Here is a 17,226-nt window from a genome sequence, read left to right on the forward strand (position 1 = left end):
TTTCCATGATGGCCACAACATCGTAGTCCCAAGTACCGATCCATGCCTTAAGTCCACCCACCTTATTTCTGATACTCCTTGCGTTGAAGTATACACACTTGAGCCCATCTCTGTGTCCGCAGGTATTCCCTGTCAGTGCTACCTTCTCCACGGCCTCCCTACATTCTTGGACATCCTGAAAAACAGCTAACCTACTTGCTGGACTACAAGTCCGGATCCCATCCCCCTGCTAAATTAGTTTAAACCCCCCCAAAGAGTGCGAGCAAACCTACCTCCCAGGATATTGGTGCCCTTCTGGTTCAGGTGCAACCCGTCCTGCTTGTACAGGTCCCACCTTCCCCAGAATGCAGTCCAATTGTCCAAATACCTGAAGCCCTCCCTCCTACACCATCCTTGCAGCCATGTGTTCAACTGCACTCTCTCCCTATTCCTTGCCTCACTGTCATGTGGCACCAGCAACAACCCAGAGATGATGACTCTGTCCGTCCTAGCTTTTAGCTTCCAGCCTAACTCCCTGAGCTCCTGAATAACCTCCCCACCCCTCTTCCTACCTATGTCGTTGGTGCCAATGTGCACCGCGACTTCTGGCTGCACACCCTCCCCCTTAAGGATTCTGAAGACATGGTCCGAGGCAACAAACCATCCAAGAGTCTCGCCCATGCCCACAGAACCGTCTGTGTGTCCCTCTGATATAGAGTCTCCTATAACTATCACTCTCCTCCTCTCCCCCTTTCCCTTCTGGGCCTCAGAGCCGGACCTCGTGCCAGAGACCCGGTCACTGCAGCTTACCCCTGCTAAGCCGTCCCCCCCAACAGTATCCAAAGCGGTATACTTATTGTTGAGAGGAACGACCACAGGGGATCCCTGCACTGCCTGCTTCCTCCCCTTCCCACCTCTAACTGTTATCCAGCTACCTCTGTTCTCTGGCGTAACTACATCCCTGTAGCTTCTATCTATCACCCTCTCAGCCTCTCGAATAATCCTCAGTTCATCCAACTCCAGCTCCAGTTCCCTAAAACGGTCTGTGAGGAGCTGGAGCTGGCTGCACTTCCTGCAGGTGAAGTCGGCAGGAGCATCGGTGGTCACCCCTACCTCAAACATCCTGCAGGAGGAATATTCCACTGCCTGCGCTGCCATAACTCTATACTTAGTCTCCAAAACAAGAACACTAAGTAGCTTACCTGTTCAGCCGACTGAGTCCTTTTGTTTTAGGTTAGAGGAGGAGGGAGGGTGGGAGACACTACACGTGTAGTGTCTCGGGTTCCTTCTCCACTCAAACTTCTTACCTTCCCAGAAGCCTCTGTTGACGACTTCTGGGTTCCCGCTCCTAGTTGAAAAAAAAAGACGGCGAAAAGAAAAACGTTAATTTAACTGGTGTCCGCTTACCTTCCGGCTCCCCTCTCTGTGCACCCGCTGTAGCACTGTAGGCACTCACTACCTTTAGTGTGAAAAACCTGTCTTGCACATCTCTTTTAAACCTTCGCCACCTGTACCTTGAACCTGTGTCGCTCCCCCTGGGAAAAAGCCTCATATTGTCCACTCTATCCATGCTATTCACAACCTTATAAACGTCTAAGAGGTTGCAACTCAAAGGTGTTTGGTATGCTTTCCTTTATTGTTCAGAGTATTGAGTACAGCAGTTGGGAGGTCATGTTGCAGCTATACAGGGAATTGGTTAGGTCACTGTTGGAATATTGCGTGCAGTTCTGGTCTCCTTCCTATTGGAAAGATGTTTTTAAACTTGAAAGGGTTCAGAAAAGATTTACAAGCACGTTGCCAGAATTGGAGGATTTGAGCTATAGGGAGAGGCTGAACAGGCTGGGGCTGTTTTCTGTGGAATGTCGGAGGCTGAGGGGTGACCTTATAGAGGTTTACAAAATTATGAGGGGCATGGATAGGATAAATAGACAAAGTCTTTTCCCTGGGGTCTGGGAGTCCAGAAGAGGAGGGCATAGGTTTAGGGAGAGAGGTGAAAGATATTAAAGAAACCTACGGGGCAACTTTTTCACGCAGAGGGTGGTACGTGTATGGAATGAGCTACCAGAGGAGGCTGGTACATTTGCAAATTTAAGAGGCATTTGAATAGGAGGGGTTTGGAGGGATATGGGTCGGGTGCTGGTAGGTCGGACTAGATTGGGTTGGGATATCTGGTCAGTATGGATGGGTTGGACCGAAGGGTCTGTTTTCATGCTGCACACCTCTATGACTCTATAACTCAATCTCCTGCATTCCAGTGTACTTGTATGGAATGAGCTGTCAAAGGAAGTGGTGGAGGCTAGTATAATTGCAACATTTAAAAGGCTTCTGGATAGGTATATGAATAGGAAGGGTTGGGATATCTGGTTCGCATGGACGAGTTGGACCGAAGGGTCTGTTTCCATGCTGTACATCTGTATGACTCTATGACTTATCTATCTTAATGCTTTTTAACACACACAACACCTCTTCCTTTTTAATAGCAACTTGGCTTAGAAGCTTGACACTTCCTTCCCTGAGATCATCCTCCACCAATTCCTTCTCTTTGTGAATATTGACACAATGTATTTGTTTAGGACCTCACCTACCTCTTTTGGCTCCACACACAGATTTCCTCCTTTATCTTTGAGTGGACCAACGCTTTCCCTGGCTACCCTCTTAATCCTTATATACTATATATAAAGGCCTTGGGATTCTCCTTAATCCTGTTTACTAATTACTTTTCATGACCCCTTTAGCCCTTCTAATTCCTTGTTTAAGTTCTATCCTACTTTCCTTATATACTTAAAGGACTTTGTCAGTTCCCAGTCTCCTAGACCTTACATATGCTTCTTTTTTTCTTTTTGATCAAGGTCATTACGTCCCTGTTCATCCAAGGTTCACATAACTTGCCTTAGCTATCCTTCATGCTCGCAGGAATGTGCCACTCCCGAATGCTTATCAATTGCCGTTTGAAGTCTTCCCACATGTCCAATGTAGATTTATCCTCAAACTGTCACCGCCAGTAAAAATTCTCTAGTTCTTGCCTAATATTATTATAGTTCACCTTCCCCGAATTTAACATCTTCACCTAAGGATTGCTGTTAACCCTATTCATGATTATCTTAAAACTCACGGTATTATGGTCACTACTCTTGAAATGCTCCCCCACTGGAATTTTACTCACCTGACCAGACTCATTTCCCAAAAGCAGATCCAGTATAATCCCTTCCTTGGTTGCACTGTTTACACACCATGTCAAGAAACCCTCCTGAATGGTCCTTACATATTCTGTCCCATCCAAGCCCTTAGCACTAAGTGAGTCCCAGTCAATATAGGGGAAGTTAAAATCACTCACCATAACCTGCTGTTTTTACATCTTTCTAAAATCTGCCTATATATTCTCTCCTCTACCTCCCACTGGCTGTTGGAAGGCATATAGAAAACCCTCAGCATTGTGATTTCACCTTTCCTTTTACTGAGTTCTACCCTATTGCCTCACAGCATGAATCCTCTGATCTATCCTCCCTCAGTACAGCTGTGAGATACTCCTTTACCAGTAATGAACTCCCCCACCCCATTTACATCCCTTTCTATCACACCTGAAACATCTAAATCCTGGGATATTCAGCTGCCAGTCCTGTCCTCTTTCAGCTAAGTCTACGTAATCACAATAATGCTAGAGTTCCGAGTACTAACCTAGGTTAGCTCTAGGTTCATCTACCTTGCCTATTATACTTCTCGTATTGAAACACATGCATTCCAGACCACCTCCCCTGCTCTTTTCAGCAGCATTTCCCTGCCTGATCGTGTTCTTAATGTGTATGCCTTAGTTTCTACATCTCCCTCAATTTCTGCATCTACTGCCCTACTCCTCAGATTCCCATCCCGTTGCCACTCTAGCTTAAACCTTACCCAACCATATTCTAAAAGCCAATGATCTACAAGCTTTACCTTCTACTTGTGTGTATACAGTTACTGCTTTCTTAGTGCTGTACCAACTCTGGCCTGATTGGTCTGAAAGTCTCAAACTAACTAATAGTTTGAATAATTGTAGTTCTTAAATATTAAGCCAATATTTATGGATAACAATAAATGCCAACTAAATTCAAAAGGAGCTGTCATCCATACACATAGAATCATAGAGTCATAGACATGTACAGCAGGGAAACAGATCCTTCAGTCTAACTCATCCATGCCGACCAGATATCCTAAACTAATCTAGTCCCATTTACCAACACTTTGCCCATATCCCTCTTAAACTCTTCCTATGTATATACCCATCCAGATGCATTTTAAATGTTGTAATTGTACCAGCATCCACCACTTCCTCTGGCAGCTCATTCGATACACGTACCACCCTCTGTGTGAAAAAGTTGCCCGTTACGACCCTTTTAAATTTTTCCCCTCTCATCCTAAACCTATGTCCTCTAGTTCTGGACTCCCCCATCTCAGAGAAGACTTTGTCTGTTTACCCTATCCAGGAGACCAGAATTGCACACAATGTTCCAACAGTGACCTAACCAACGTCCTGTACAGCCTCAACATGACTTCCCAACTCCTCTCCTCAATGCTCTAACCAATAAAGGAAAACATACCAAACGCCTTCTTCACTATCCTATGTACCTGCCACTCCACTTTCAAGGAACTATGAACTTGCACTCCATGGTCTCTTTGTTCAGCAACACTCTACATTTAGTGTATAAGTCCTGTCTTGATGGGAAAACCAGTCAGAAAATACTCCTAAAATTGGACTGATAAGGCTAGGTTTCTGTCAAACCTGCAGCCTGAGATGGAATAAAAACACACTCACCAAGCTTTCTGAATTAACAATTCAATTATTATCGTACAAGTTTATTAAAGTTGATTTTTAAAAGGGGATACATTTTGGACGGTATTTCAGAAAGTCAATCTACCTAATCGCTCCTGAACAGAATATTGCCCATTCATTCATTTATTTTACTTGCCTACCAGGAACTTGATTCTAATGAGTAATCATTTTGATAACTCAGTGTTATGACGGTTTGCAGGAGTCATTCGGTCTCCAAACAGTATTTGCAGAACATAACATCTTCTCATCTAGCACACCAGATGACATGCTGCTCGGAGTCCAACGTAAACAGTGTTGCACAGGACATTGCACTCCGGCTGTTTTGGCTGCTGTAAGACAGTTGTCTAACATCCAGGTGACACATTGCACAGGCCCCAATTCATTGATGTGCCACTAATGTTCTGGCTATCAGTCACGGTATCAATTCCACCCTCCCTTCTGGCCTATCATCTCCATCCCCACCCCCATTCACCTAATGTACTCTGTGCTACTTTCTCCCCACCCCCCTCTCATTTATCTCTCCACTCTGCAGGCACTCTGCCTCTATTCCTGATGAAGGGCTTTTGGCCGAAACATCGATTTTCCTGCTCCTCGGATGCTGCCTGACCTGCTATGCTTTTCCAGCACCACTGTAATCTAGACTCTGGTTTCCAGCATCTGCACTCCTTGTTTTTACCTCGCTCAACCTCCACGCCTACTCCTACTCCACGCGGTGTCGCCATGGCGACGGCATCATGGAAAGCTGTTGGCCAATCCCTGGGGAGTTGTCAAAGTAGCCAGAGAAGACGCTTGACTGTTACTTTCGTGGCCTCAGCCAATCAGAGCGGCGCTTCGGTAGAAAGGCGGCTGTATAAAATTCACGCGGCTAACATCCCTGGGCAGAGGCGGAAAGTTGTGAAAGTATGCAGGTCTTCATTGTGGTACTGGTGCCGCTACTTGTGCTTATACTTGAGGTGATTGCTCTTCACAGAATAAATGAAATGCAAATAAAAAGTTGTTTCTTAACCCCAAGGGGAACTGTGTGAGAGGAACACATGCAATTCTTTTCAGATTTGGTATTTCAAATTTTTTGTGTTCCGTCTTTCTATTTTACAGCGGGTCAACGGCCAGCAATGTTCCTCACTTTGTAAATGCCCAAAGGATCCACCAAAATGTACACCCGGAGTGCGGCTAGTCTTGGACAACTGCGCCTGCTGCCGAGTTTGTGCCAAGCAAGCAGGAGAAGTCTGCACCGTAAACGATATCTGTGATTCGCACCAAGGGCTGCAGTGCGATTACAGCGCCGATACACGACAAGGAGTCGGTATTTGCTTAGGTGAGTTCACAGCGTGCATGGTGAACCAACTTGCCTCACTATTTTCAAAGAAACATTTCAATTATCAACAATTCAATTAAGAAGCTTCATCTATGTTAGTACGCTTATCTTAGTCCGAGCAAGTCAACTAAGTTGTCATTGCAGGCTTCGAGAATTATATTTTTTAAAAATTAAGAATAATGAATCGTGACTAGAGAGCTCGTTCGAAACTGGTAACTATCGAAACTGTTCAATGATGTAAACTAAAGGAGGATAAAAACGTTGGGACCAACCGAGGCTGTTTGGATGTCAGGGGGAAAGCGGGTGGGCATAATAATCGAGGCTGTAGAAACAAAGGGACTGGGGTGTTTGACTATCCGACTCCGCTCTCCTACGCTGACTGCTCAGAGCAACTTTGTTGACGAAATTCTGAATCAATATAATATGCTATACTGTATCATTTTCCGATGTGTCTCTGTAACGTTTGTATGGGCAATCAAGTTCTGTGTGAATTTGCCCCTCGTTCAGCATTCAATTAGTAATGAACTTATTTATGCATTCGTTTCTGACAAATATGCTACAATATCTACCTACGTGCAAACCACGCTAGAAATTCTGCTGATAACTACTCGTTTGTTTATTGCTTATTATGCTAATATTTTGGAGTAAGTTGCAAGCATTGTTTATATTTTGCGGTTACTCGCCAGTTACTCTCCTAGGGAATCCTCGGCTATATATGTCTAGCTAAGGACTCGAGAATGTCCAGACAAGTCTTTCACAAGGGTAACGGGGCCAATCTGGGTAATTTGAAACCAATGAAAATTCAAAATTTTACATTTAAAGATTAAATAATTCACTCCTCGGTGAATAATTAAAGACAGCCAACCTACACCTCAGAAAGGAAGGTTGCCCTTGAAGATTTTTGAACAAACATGGAATGAGTCAGACTATAATATGGGATACAAAAGAGTTTGAGTATCTCGGGCAAAGCGAATATTGAAGATGTAAAATTTTAATTAGAGAAAACCTATCAGAAGCAAATAATTATAAGTTTAATGGCAGTTTCGCTGTGGTTGAAAGTGGTCAGTTGTGCCTAATTCAGGTTTGTGCTGTTTCTGTTTATTGTACATCAAATGGTTTGCTTGTAGGGTTAGAACGAGTGGCTTCCAAATGAACAAGTTAGAGAACATACAGGAAAAAAAATCGAAGGGATCTGCAAGGGAATATTGCTCCAAGTAAAATGAGCAAAAATGTGGCAAGTAGGTTTTACTGTAATTTTTTTTAAAAATGATACTTTCAGTGGGAAAAACTGAGTAATGTAGAGGAATTTAAGGTTTAGTTTCACAATCTATTTCAAATAGCGCGTTGAATAAATGGCCATAACAGCTGATGTAATACTGCATTTAGTGGCAAGCAATGTTGGAAAGCTGAAGTGTAATGACAGCTTTGCAAAACCCCATTAAAGTCACAATTAGAATATGACGTGAAATTGTGTATTACCCATTGTGTGAAGCGTGCCTGGTATAATATAGTATGTATTAACTAGTGCTGTCTAGTGTGAGGAGATGGAAATTATGAACTGTTTTTATTCGAACAAAGGACTTTTGAAAAATACGCAACATTTTAACTTAAATGAATTCTGCCTCTTTTTTTCTAAGTGATTCATCCTTGGATTAGATAGACATCTATAATGGAAAATGATGAATCATTGCTGCACGAATTGTAGTCATGATCCAACTGAAGGAATTGGCAATTCTTATGCAAAATAATACAAAAGAAATAAGTTCACTATAACTTGTGAAAGCTGTAAATTTAAAACTTTGATTCTGAACCAGTTGAATTAAAGGAAGGTAAATTTGCTGTTCACTAGGTACTGTAGCATTACTGATCATCTATAACGATATGCCCCTTGACAAGTAAGGTCAGGCAGCTAAGTAGAAATATAGTGCATCAGTTCCCTCACCACATCCACTTTGAAAATTGACCCAGCTATTAATTAATTAAATAGTTCAACCCAAATTGCATGTCGGCATTTTAATGGTAGTGATCCTTTCACTAATCATATTGATTTTGTTTCTTAAATAAATGTATGTGTCAATGTTTATTTGTGGAAACACAAATCAATTACAATTTTGGAATAGGCCATTTGGATACCATTTCCCCACTGATTTATTACTTCAAATAATAAAGGATATTTCAGCCTACAGTTGGAGAAACAGTCATACGAATTGACTAAACACTGACATTCTTGTCACTTGGACAACTACATTCATCAGAGAAATAAAAATGGGTATGTCTATTGATGATATTTGTAAATTATCTTCAATAATTTTTTATGATTAGTTCATGGGTATTGACATTGCTGACTGGTTTAGCATTTGTTGCCCGTCCCTGAATGTCTAGAGGGCAGTTAAGAGTTGCTATAATCCTGCAGATATGGAGTCACATGTGGGCCAAATCAGGTAAGGATGGTTTAAAATTCCCTAAAGGACATTTGAGGACCAGATGAAGTCTTACAACAATTGGCACTGGTTACATAGTCACCATTAGGTTAGTTTTTAACTTCAGATTTTTTTATTGAACTCAAATTTCACCATGTGCTACGATGGAATTCAAACACATGATTTCAGACCATAAGCCTCAGGTTCTGGGTTACTAGTCATGTGACATTACTGCTATATCACTGTTTCAGAGGAATTCTCACATGTAACATACAATTGACATGTTACACGCTGCCAATAATGCTGCAAGGTACAGTGTCACTGGGATGTGAAATTATTACTGCAAGCTCATGAGTATTTTCCCTGTTGAGTAAAACACCGGTCTGCAGTTTATGATGGTTTTTTTAAAAATTATTTATCGTCATGTGTATTCAATACAAAAGTGAAAAATTTAAACTGCCTCCATGAATCAGTGCCATTCTCATTAACTTAAAATAAAATTAAAAAAGAAAGATAGCTTGGACAGTGTCCGAATCTTCCTTCTCAGCAACTATAGTCCTACTCCGGGCTTCACTGGCCCATTCCATGCTACAGCCAGAGACCTGTTCCGGGCTTCATCAGTCCATGCCATTGCTGTCGCCAGAGTCCCTGGGCTACATCAGTTTAATGTACAAGTGATTGGTTACACTATATTCAATTTGTACAAATATTTCCTAAGAAATTTATTTTTTAAAAAGTTGAATTTATACTTCTGAAGAAATTTTCAAAGGTAGTATGTTGAACAAAATGGATTGTTCATCAACTAAATAAGTAAGAAAACAAGCATTTGTGAATCAAGTTTTTTTCACATTTCTTCCCACTATAATTTATCAAAAAATCTACTTGTCACTTAGATGTATATTTCTGTATTTGCTGGCACTCTTATTAAGAATAATATAAACTTAACACTCCTTATCTTTTGAATTCCAGCACATGAAGGTAATATTTGCATGTATGATGGAGTTGTCTATCGAAATGGTGAAACATTTCAGCCAAGCTGCAAATACCAGTGCTCCTGTAAAGATGGTCTGATCGGCTGTGTGCCACGTTGTAATCTGGATGTTCTTTTGCCTGGGCCTGATTGCCCATTTCCTAAACAAGTACAGATGCCAGGAGAGTGTTGTGAGCAATGGGTTTGTGACCACAAACAAGAAGCTCCTATTGAAGGATTTTTACTGGCAGGTAAAATATGATGTTTGTTTTTTTTTTAGCTATTATATACTGTGGATACTTTATTTTACACGCTCTACTGTATAAGTAATTCTAATGGACTGTCAGTTCCATAGCTCCAATCTTTCAGCTTCAGAGTGATGCTTTAATTTTATTCTAAACATGTTTTGAAATGTGTACATACTGTATTAACACTTTTATTCCAGCAGAGCATATCGGGAAATTGGGCATCCAGATATATTGTCAGTCAATAGTTAAAGTAAAAACACATAAACATTAATGCTTCTGGTGTATGCTGCTTTAAACAAAGAAATGGCTATCAAAAAAAAGGCATGTTACATAGAGTGGACACCTAAACCAGTGTCTCTCAATTCTTCCCAGAATCTACTGGTTATACTTATAATAAAAGTTCCTTAGTTTGGCAAATAAAAGTCTGAGCCATACAGCTAATGATTTCTAGATTCAAACCCTCATCTATATTGGATTTGTTAATTTCTTCATGGACAAATGCAGGTGCATTACAATTGGCCATTGTGTCCCACGTCATGAACAAGTAGTTTCTCATTTCCAGTCTTTTAAACCTAGCTGTTTCCTTTTTTACTCTTGATCTACAGTCACCCTACACATCAATCTTTCTCAGCCTGTTTCTTCACTTGAGCAGTTACCTACACAGTCTTTAGAAAATAGTGGAGCAATCTCTGGAGTAAAAGGCACTAGGTAACCTTTTCAGTTTTACACATTGATGTTGGTGGTATTTCCTTTGTTCATCTTGCTACAGATTATTTCATCATTTTAAGTGTTCACACTTCCACCATGTGATTGTGATCAATCTCTCAATCTTTAGTTTTCTTTTGGGTCTTCGCAATGGGTCAATATGGGCTGCTGATTCTGATGTTTATTCTGATTCTCAAAACTACTTGGGTTATATTTCTGCAGACACCAATCCTTGAGAACATTATTCTATCTCTTCAGAGTTTGCTTTAAGTGCATTCTCATATCCCTCTAAACCTTGCTATTCATATACCCATCCAAATGCCTTTTAAATGTTGGAATTGTACCAGCCTCCACCATTTCCTCCGGCAGCTCATTCCATATACATACAACCCTCTGCGTGAAAAAGTTGCCCCATAGGTCTCTTTTATATCTTTCCCCTCTCACCCTAAACCTATGCCCTCTAGTTCTGGACTCCCCGTCCCCAGGGAAAAGACTTTGCCTATTTACATTATCCATGCTCCTCATAATTTTGTAAAACCTCTATAAGGTCACCCCTCAGCTTCCGACGCTCCAGGGAAAACAGCCCCAGCCTGTTCAGCCTCTCCCTATAGCTCAAATCCTCCAACCCTGACAACATCCTTGTAAATCTTTTCTGAACCCTTTCAAGTTTCACAACATCTTTCCGATAGGAAGGAGACCAGAATTGTACGCAATATTCCAACAGTGGCCTAAATATTGTCTTGTACAACCGCAACATGACCTCCCAACTCCTGTACTTAATACTCTGACCAATAACAGAAAGTATACCAAATGCCGCCTTCACTATCCTATCTACCTATGACTCCACTTTCAAGGAGCTATGAACCTGCATTCCAAGGTCTCTTTGTTCAGTAACACTCCCTAGGACCTTACCATTTAGTGTATAAATCCTGCTAAGATTTGCTTTTGGCAGGTGGGATTAGATTGGGTTGGGATATCTGGTCAGCATGGACGGGTTGGACCGAAGGGTCTGTTTCCATGCTGTCCATCTCTATGACTCTATGCTACATCAGAACTTCCAAAAGCTCTTCTCAGCCAAGGGTTCCTCTCCAACATGACAACACCCAGCCTGCATTTGATTGTTGTTTGCCTTTTCTACCCTCTACTGCATTCACATTACAAACACACTATCCTCTTCTTCTTAACATTCCAAAATAAACAGTGCCTCTAGGACTTCCTACTTTGCTTTTTCCATTTACAACCAACACTTTTTTTTTTCTCTTTACTTTTGCAATGTCCATAACCTCAGCCAATCAGGAAAGCCCTGGCTGACCAGAAAATAAAAATAACTGGGAGATTTAGAATTTCCTTAGTTCAGAAGACTGACTCCAAGCTGGCTGGCCATAGCCAGTATACTGTACACAAATAAAGAAAAGATGATTTGGTCGTGGGATACCGGCCACTATGCCGATATTTCAATGTATTTATTATTCCAAAATACCTTTCTGCTTAATCTTCACTAAACAAAGAATGCAACCACAAGTTAGGTGGTTGCTACTCCAAGTTCCCTTTCACTTGTTCAATTAAAAATTGAAATGACATCTGCCCTTGGCCTTTTATACTGTTCTGATTAATCTTAAGTACGAGCACAGCATCCTCTAATAGGTGTTTTACAACTTTCTGGCCTTAAAATTAAATTCTGTATTAGAGTCAACTGCAGCTCTTATATCTCTTTAGCAGAATTTGTTGGTAAGTAGAAAGGCTTTCTAGGCTTTCCAGTATTTTCAGTGAATGGTGGGGTAGGGAGAATCTATTGGTACCTGGAGTAGTGACCCCTTTTAGAACACCACTGACAGGGTGATCTGCACCCTTAGCGTTCATCTAGATTTTTCTCCTTTTGGTGTTTGCTGCACCATGCCAGTTTCTAATATTTCCTTTGTAGTACTCTCGTGAGCTACTTACAAGTATCTTGTGAAAATCTGGTATTTCTTTGCTTTCTCCCATTTATGCTGCCTCTTTCTCTGTTGCTGACATCCCTTTGCTCACTTAACCATCTCTTGTTCTTGATCCATGCACTTAACGGGTAATTCTATTTATTTTCTTGTCATTTTCTTTCCACCTCCTCTGCCCTCTTTTTTTTCTTCTTCTGTTTTGAAATGTTGCTCAGCTTTAATGTCTTTCAATCCTGAGACAGGGTCTAAAGAACTGAAGCCTCAATGACTGACTCTTGTTCTTCAATAGATAACTTGCTTGACTGGCTGAGTTTTTTTAAACTGGTTATGTTTTTATTGTTTTCAGACTTACAAATCTATTATTAGTGTTGGAAAGAAAATTCAAAATGTCTAGTCAAGGTTGCATTCTCATGGACTAAAGTAGTTGGATTCCGTGGCTAGATTTGACAATTCTGTTCAAAATCAAATCTGAAAACTGATGCCTTAAGTGGTATGTAGTTTCACAGAACTGTCCAGTCGTGAAGTTACCAGATTCAGTACAGCATCTGATTGTGAAATAAATTAAACTAAAAGAGAATTAAAGTGCAAGTATGTGTATAAAAAATCGGAGAATGTACTCTCTTTTGTTGAACTTAAATGTTCCTGCATAAGTTTTTTTTTATTTGGGTGATTTTTCTCATGCTTAATGCCAGAAATCTGGATTGATTCCATGGTACAAAATTTATTTTTGCTAATCTTGAAAATAGGATAGTCTGGGTCAAGCAAACCTAGAGTTTTTTGGCTTGTAATTGCAACTATAAAGCTTCCCAGTCAAATTCCCCAATGTCCTTAATCTGTTCTCTTGGAGAGAAGGCCGATTTACTGAAATTGGATCTATAGCTTATTATGGTAAACACTAGTGAAAATTGAAACTGCAATTTTCCATGCATTCCAAGTTTCTAAGACACCAATCAAAGTGGTGATATTTTAATTTTGCTGTAATTGCAATAAATTTAATTATTTCAAAGTTTTTACACCGACTTGAGTAAGATTCTTTTCATTTCAGCTCACAGACAGGAGGCAGCCTATGAGTTGGATTCACTTAACTGTATACAGCAGACTACACAATGGAGCGCCTGCTCCAAAACCTGTGGCATAGGCATTTCTACTCGTGTAACTAATAAAAACCACCAGTGTGATATGATAAAGCAAACACGGATTTGTGAAGTTCGACCATGTGGTGATTACAAAGTCACTTTAAAAGTGAGTACAAACAACAGCGTTGAACTTTTGGCATTGTGAGTAGCATGTTAAGACACCAGGAGTTGGAACAACTTAAATTTGTAACACTTTTTTTGTGGAGAATTGTTCCAGGGTTGGAGAACTAGAGCAGGTTGCAAAGATAAAGGGCCAGGGAAGGATTTGCATTCAAACATGAGAATTTTAAAATTTTAAGCATCAATGGAACAGGAGCTAAAGTAGGTCAGTGAGCATGGTAATATTGAGTAATATACCTCCTCAGCACACTGTATGAATCTGGTAACTTAGCAAACATCAGGTATTGATCATGGGACAAAAGTGAAATTCTGTTTCAGTAGGGGTGTAAAAAAGATGGCAGAGAAGCCAGCTGATTTATTTTCCTGGATTAGTGGTGCTGGAAGAGCACAGCAGTTCAGGCAGCATCCAAGGAGCAGTGAAATCGACGTTCCGGGCAAAAGCCCTTCATCAGAAATAAAGGCAGTGAGCCTGAAGCGTGGAGAGATAAGCTAGAGGAGGGTGGGGGTGGGGAGAAAGTAGCATAGAGTACAATGAGTGAGTGGGGGAGGGGTTGAAGGTGGAGTGGATAGGTGAAAAAGGAGATAGGCAGGTAGGACAAGTCCGGACAAGTCATGGGGACAGTGCTGAGCTGGAAGTTTGGAACCAGGGTGAGGTGGGGGAAGGGGAAATGAGGAAACTGTTGAGCAAGTTTGTTTCAATCCTTCCTGTTTTAAGTCAATCGGATAAATAGAGCAATACGTGGCTGGTCTGTTACCATCCATTTCACACTGCCACTGAGATGAAATTTCTCTCCAGAATTTCCTTGCTTATTATTCTACAAGGCACAAGGCAATGCTTCTATAAGGATCTATCAACAGTATATATTTGTTTCCAAAGTGTTTTTTCTATCAATTGTTATGCATTTTCTAAACCAGGAATACAAATCTTTCTCCAATTTAAGGATCTGACCAATTTTAGATTTCATAAAATTTGGACAGGTTTAATGTGCTCAAGTAAATTACCAACAAATCATTCATGAGTACATAAGAATGAACTCTATAAAAGCACTTCAATCATGGAGGAAGAAAAACAATCTTGTGTTTAAGTAGCACCCTCCAGATCATTTAAGCAATCACTTCATAGACAATAAATTACTTCAGCTGTAGTCATTATTAAGTGGGCAAACATGGCACTGAATTCAAAAACAGCCAAACCTTTAAAATAGTAAATAAAAATTGACAAGAAACTTATATCCTACTGGCCTTAGTCGAAGGATAAATTTTAGGCTGGTACACCAGGAAAGCTCACCTGTTCTTCATTTATCCTCCACCATTTGAACATCCGTACCTTTAGATAAGGTATTGCTATATGAGTTTAAGATTAGGTTGTGATGAAGTTTGAACCCATGGTTCAGAATAACAGAAACAGACCATTTTACTCTTTGTTTCATGTTAACCAACCATGTTACAATGTCATCCATACACCAGAGCTCTAATTTGTGTAGTACCCTTTGTTGTGGCAGTTCTTTCAATGTCTTTTTAGAAGACCAAGTACATCAAACTGAGGATCTCCTTTATCCAATTTGCCTGTTATTTCTACAAAGGGCTCTAATTTAGTTAAGCATGATAATCTTTTGCAAAACCACATTGACTAACTCAATCTGATCCTATTGCAATTTAAGTATTCCACTATAAACCCCTTAATAATGAATTCTAGTAACTTCCCTGTTGCACAGTTTAAGTTAGCTGGTCTATGGTGTCTTGCTTTCTGTTTCCCTCCTTTCTTGAATAAAGATGATCCATTTCCCCATTTCCTATTCTCCATTCACTGGAACCTTTAGCAGAATCTAAGGAATTTTGGAAGTTTTCACAAGGCCCTGGTTTAATTCACGGTGAGAACTGGAATTTTACACAATTTGGATGGAGCTGTACAATGGTGTAACTCGACAATATAATCCGATCTGAACTGGAAATATGTGGCTCTTCAACCCTCTTGTTCTGCATTTGAAAACAAAACACTTGCTAAGTAAAGGCCAAATCAAAATCATGCGTGTTTTTCAGTGACAACAACTTTGTTTGAAAACCCACAGTATTTTTACTACTCAATTTCATCAATAATTAATGCAATTGTGAATTTACCAAGCAAACAAAGTTGAATCCCAAATTGTCTCTTCCTGTAAACTCAGACTGAAATTACCTTCTTTGAATTTCATAATTATGTCCTGTAACAACATTGATGTGCAAGTTAAGTTCTTTTGCATGTGTTATGGTATCAGAACCCAATATGCTGCCAATTTTTACATTAAAAATCACATAATTCCAGGTTATAGTCCAACAGGTTTATTTGGAAGCACTAGCTTTCGGAGTGCTGCTTCTTCATCAGGTGGTTGATGAAGGAGCAGTGCTCCAAAAGCTAGTGCTTCCAAATCAACCTGTTGGACTATAACCTAGTGTTGTATGATTTTTAACTTTGTACGCCCCAGTCCAGTACATACAAATCATGACTGCCATACTTTAAAGCTGTTAAACTATTGGGTTTTTTTTTAGATATTTAGTTTTAAAAGTACAATGTTTTAATTGGTTTGTCTTCTGCTTCCTGTTTTTAAAGAAAGGGAAAAAATGTGTTCGAACACCAAAAGCAACAAAACCTACAAGATTTGAATACGATGGCTGCCTAAGTGTCCAGTCATACAAACCTAAATATTGTGGAGTTTGCAATGATGGAAGATGCTGCACCCCTCACAGCACCAAAACAACCCAGCTGGATTTTAAATGTGCAGGAGGAATAATTGTTCAAAAACAAATGATGGTAATCATCACATGTGCCTGTCATTATAATTGCCCACAAGACAACACTGTATTCCAAGCAGACCAAATATCTGATTCCTAAGTATTTTATGGTTGAGAAGCCAACAGTGGTTACTGCAGCAGTATTTCTATGATTTAAGTGGGTTTTAACTACAGTTAACATGCTTTCAGTTTGCCCCTTGATTTTGAAGATACTTGAACATTTTTATTGAATTATGTATTTAAACAATGTTCTTGCCTCCTAGGTTGTAAATAGAAAACATACTTATTGGTATGAATCAACATGAGAATTGTACCTGTACAGTTGCATATTAAATGGTTGTTTAAAATATATTTTTTATAAAAACACCACGCATGTCTTGAGTTGCCATGTCTAATACAAATCTGAAATTATTGTGCAGGCTAAAGTCTGAAGAAACAATCAACTAAATTGGGATCTCTGGAATTGAGACCCTAGTGCATAAGTTGTCTATTATCCAACTTGCCTGTTATTTCTACAAAGAGCTCTAATTTAGTTAAGCATGATTATCTTTTGCAAAACCGCATTGACTGACTCTGTCTGATCCTATTGCAATATATACATCTCCAAATCCAATGATGCCAAATTTTCAGTGAGTTGGATGATTGTGTCCCTTTTTACTACTTAGTGGAAAATTTTATGCCAATATTTGGTTTGCTGATAAATGCTGTGGGAAGAAACCATGTGCTTCACCTTGGCATTTGCAAGACCTTATTTGAGGACTAGAAAATAACATTAGTGATAAAATGCAAAAGTAAATCAAGCTAGCTGATTTGTGTATCATACATA

General features: G+C 40.0%; 1 protein-coding gene across 1 annotated transcript; it reads left to right on the forward strand.

The window, feature by feature from the left end:
• Positions 1–5,506: 5,506 nt before the first annotated feature.
• On the forward strand, positions 5,507–16,899 carry LOC122549514 (CCN family member 3-like). The gene is made up of 5 exons (XM_087985816.1): positions 5,507–5,686; positions 5,882–6,101; positions 9,491–9,742; positions 13,421–13,617; positions 16,219–16,899. The coding sequence occupies exons 1-5, from the start codon at positions 5,507–5,509 to the stop codon at positions 16,498–16,500; spliced, it is 1,131 nt and encodes a 376-aa protein (XP_087841942.1). The 3' UTR covers positions 16,501–16,899.
• Positions 16,900–17,226: the final 327 nt, after the last annotated feature.

The sequence above is a fragment of the Chiloscyllium plagiosum genome, unplaced genomic scaffold (genome assembly GCF_037043375.1).
Source record: "Chiloscyllium plagiosum isolate Xiang-an unplaced genomic scaffold, Cpla_swu_hap1 HiC_scaffold_4, whole genome shotgun sequence".
NCBI lineage: Eukaryota > Metazoa > Chordata > Chondrichthyes > Orectolobiformes > Hemiscylliidae > Chiloscyllium > Chiloscyllium plagiosum.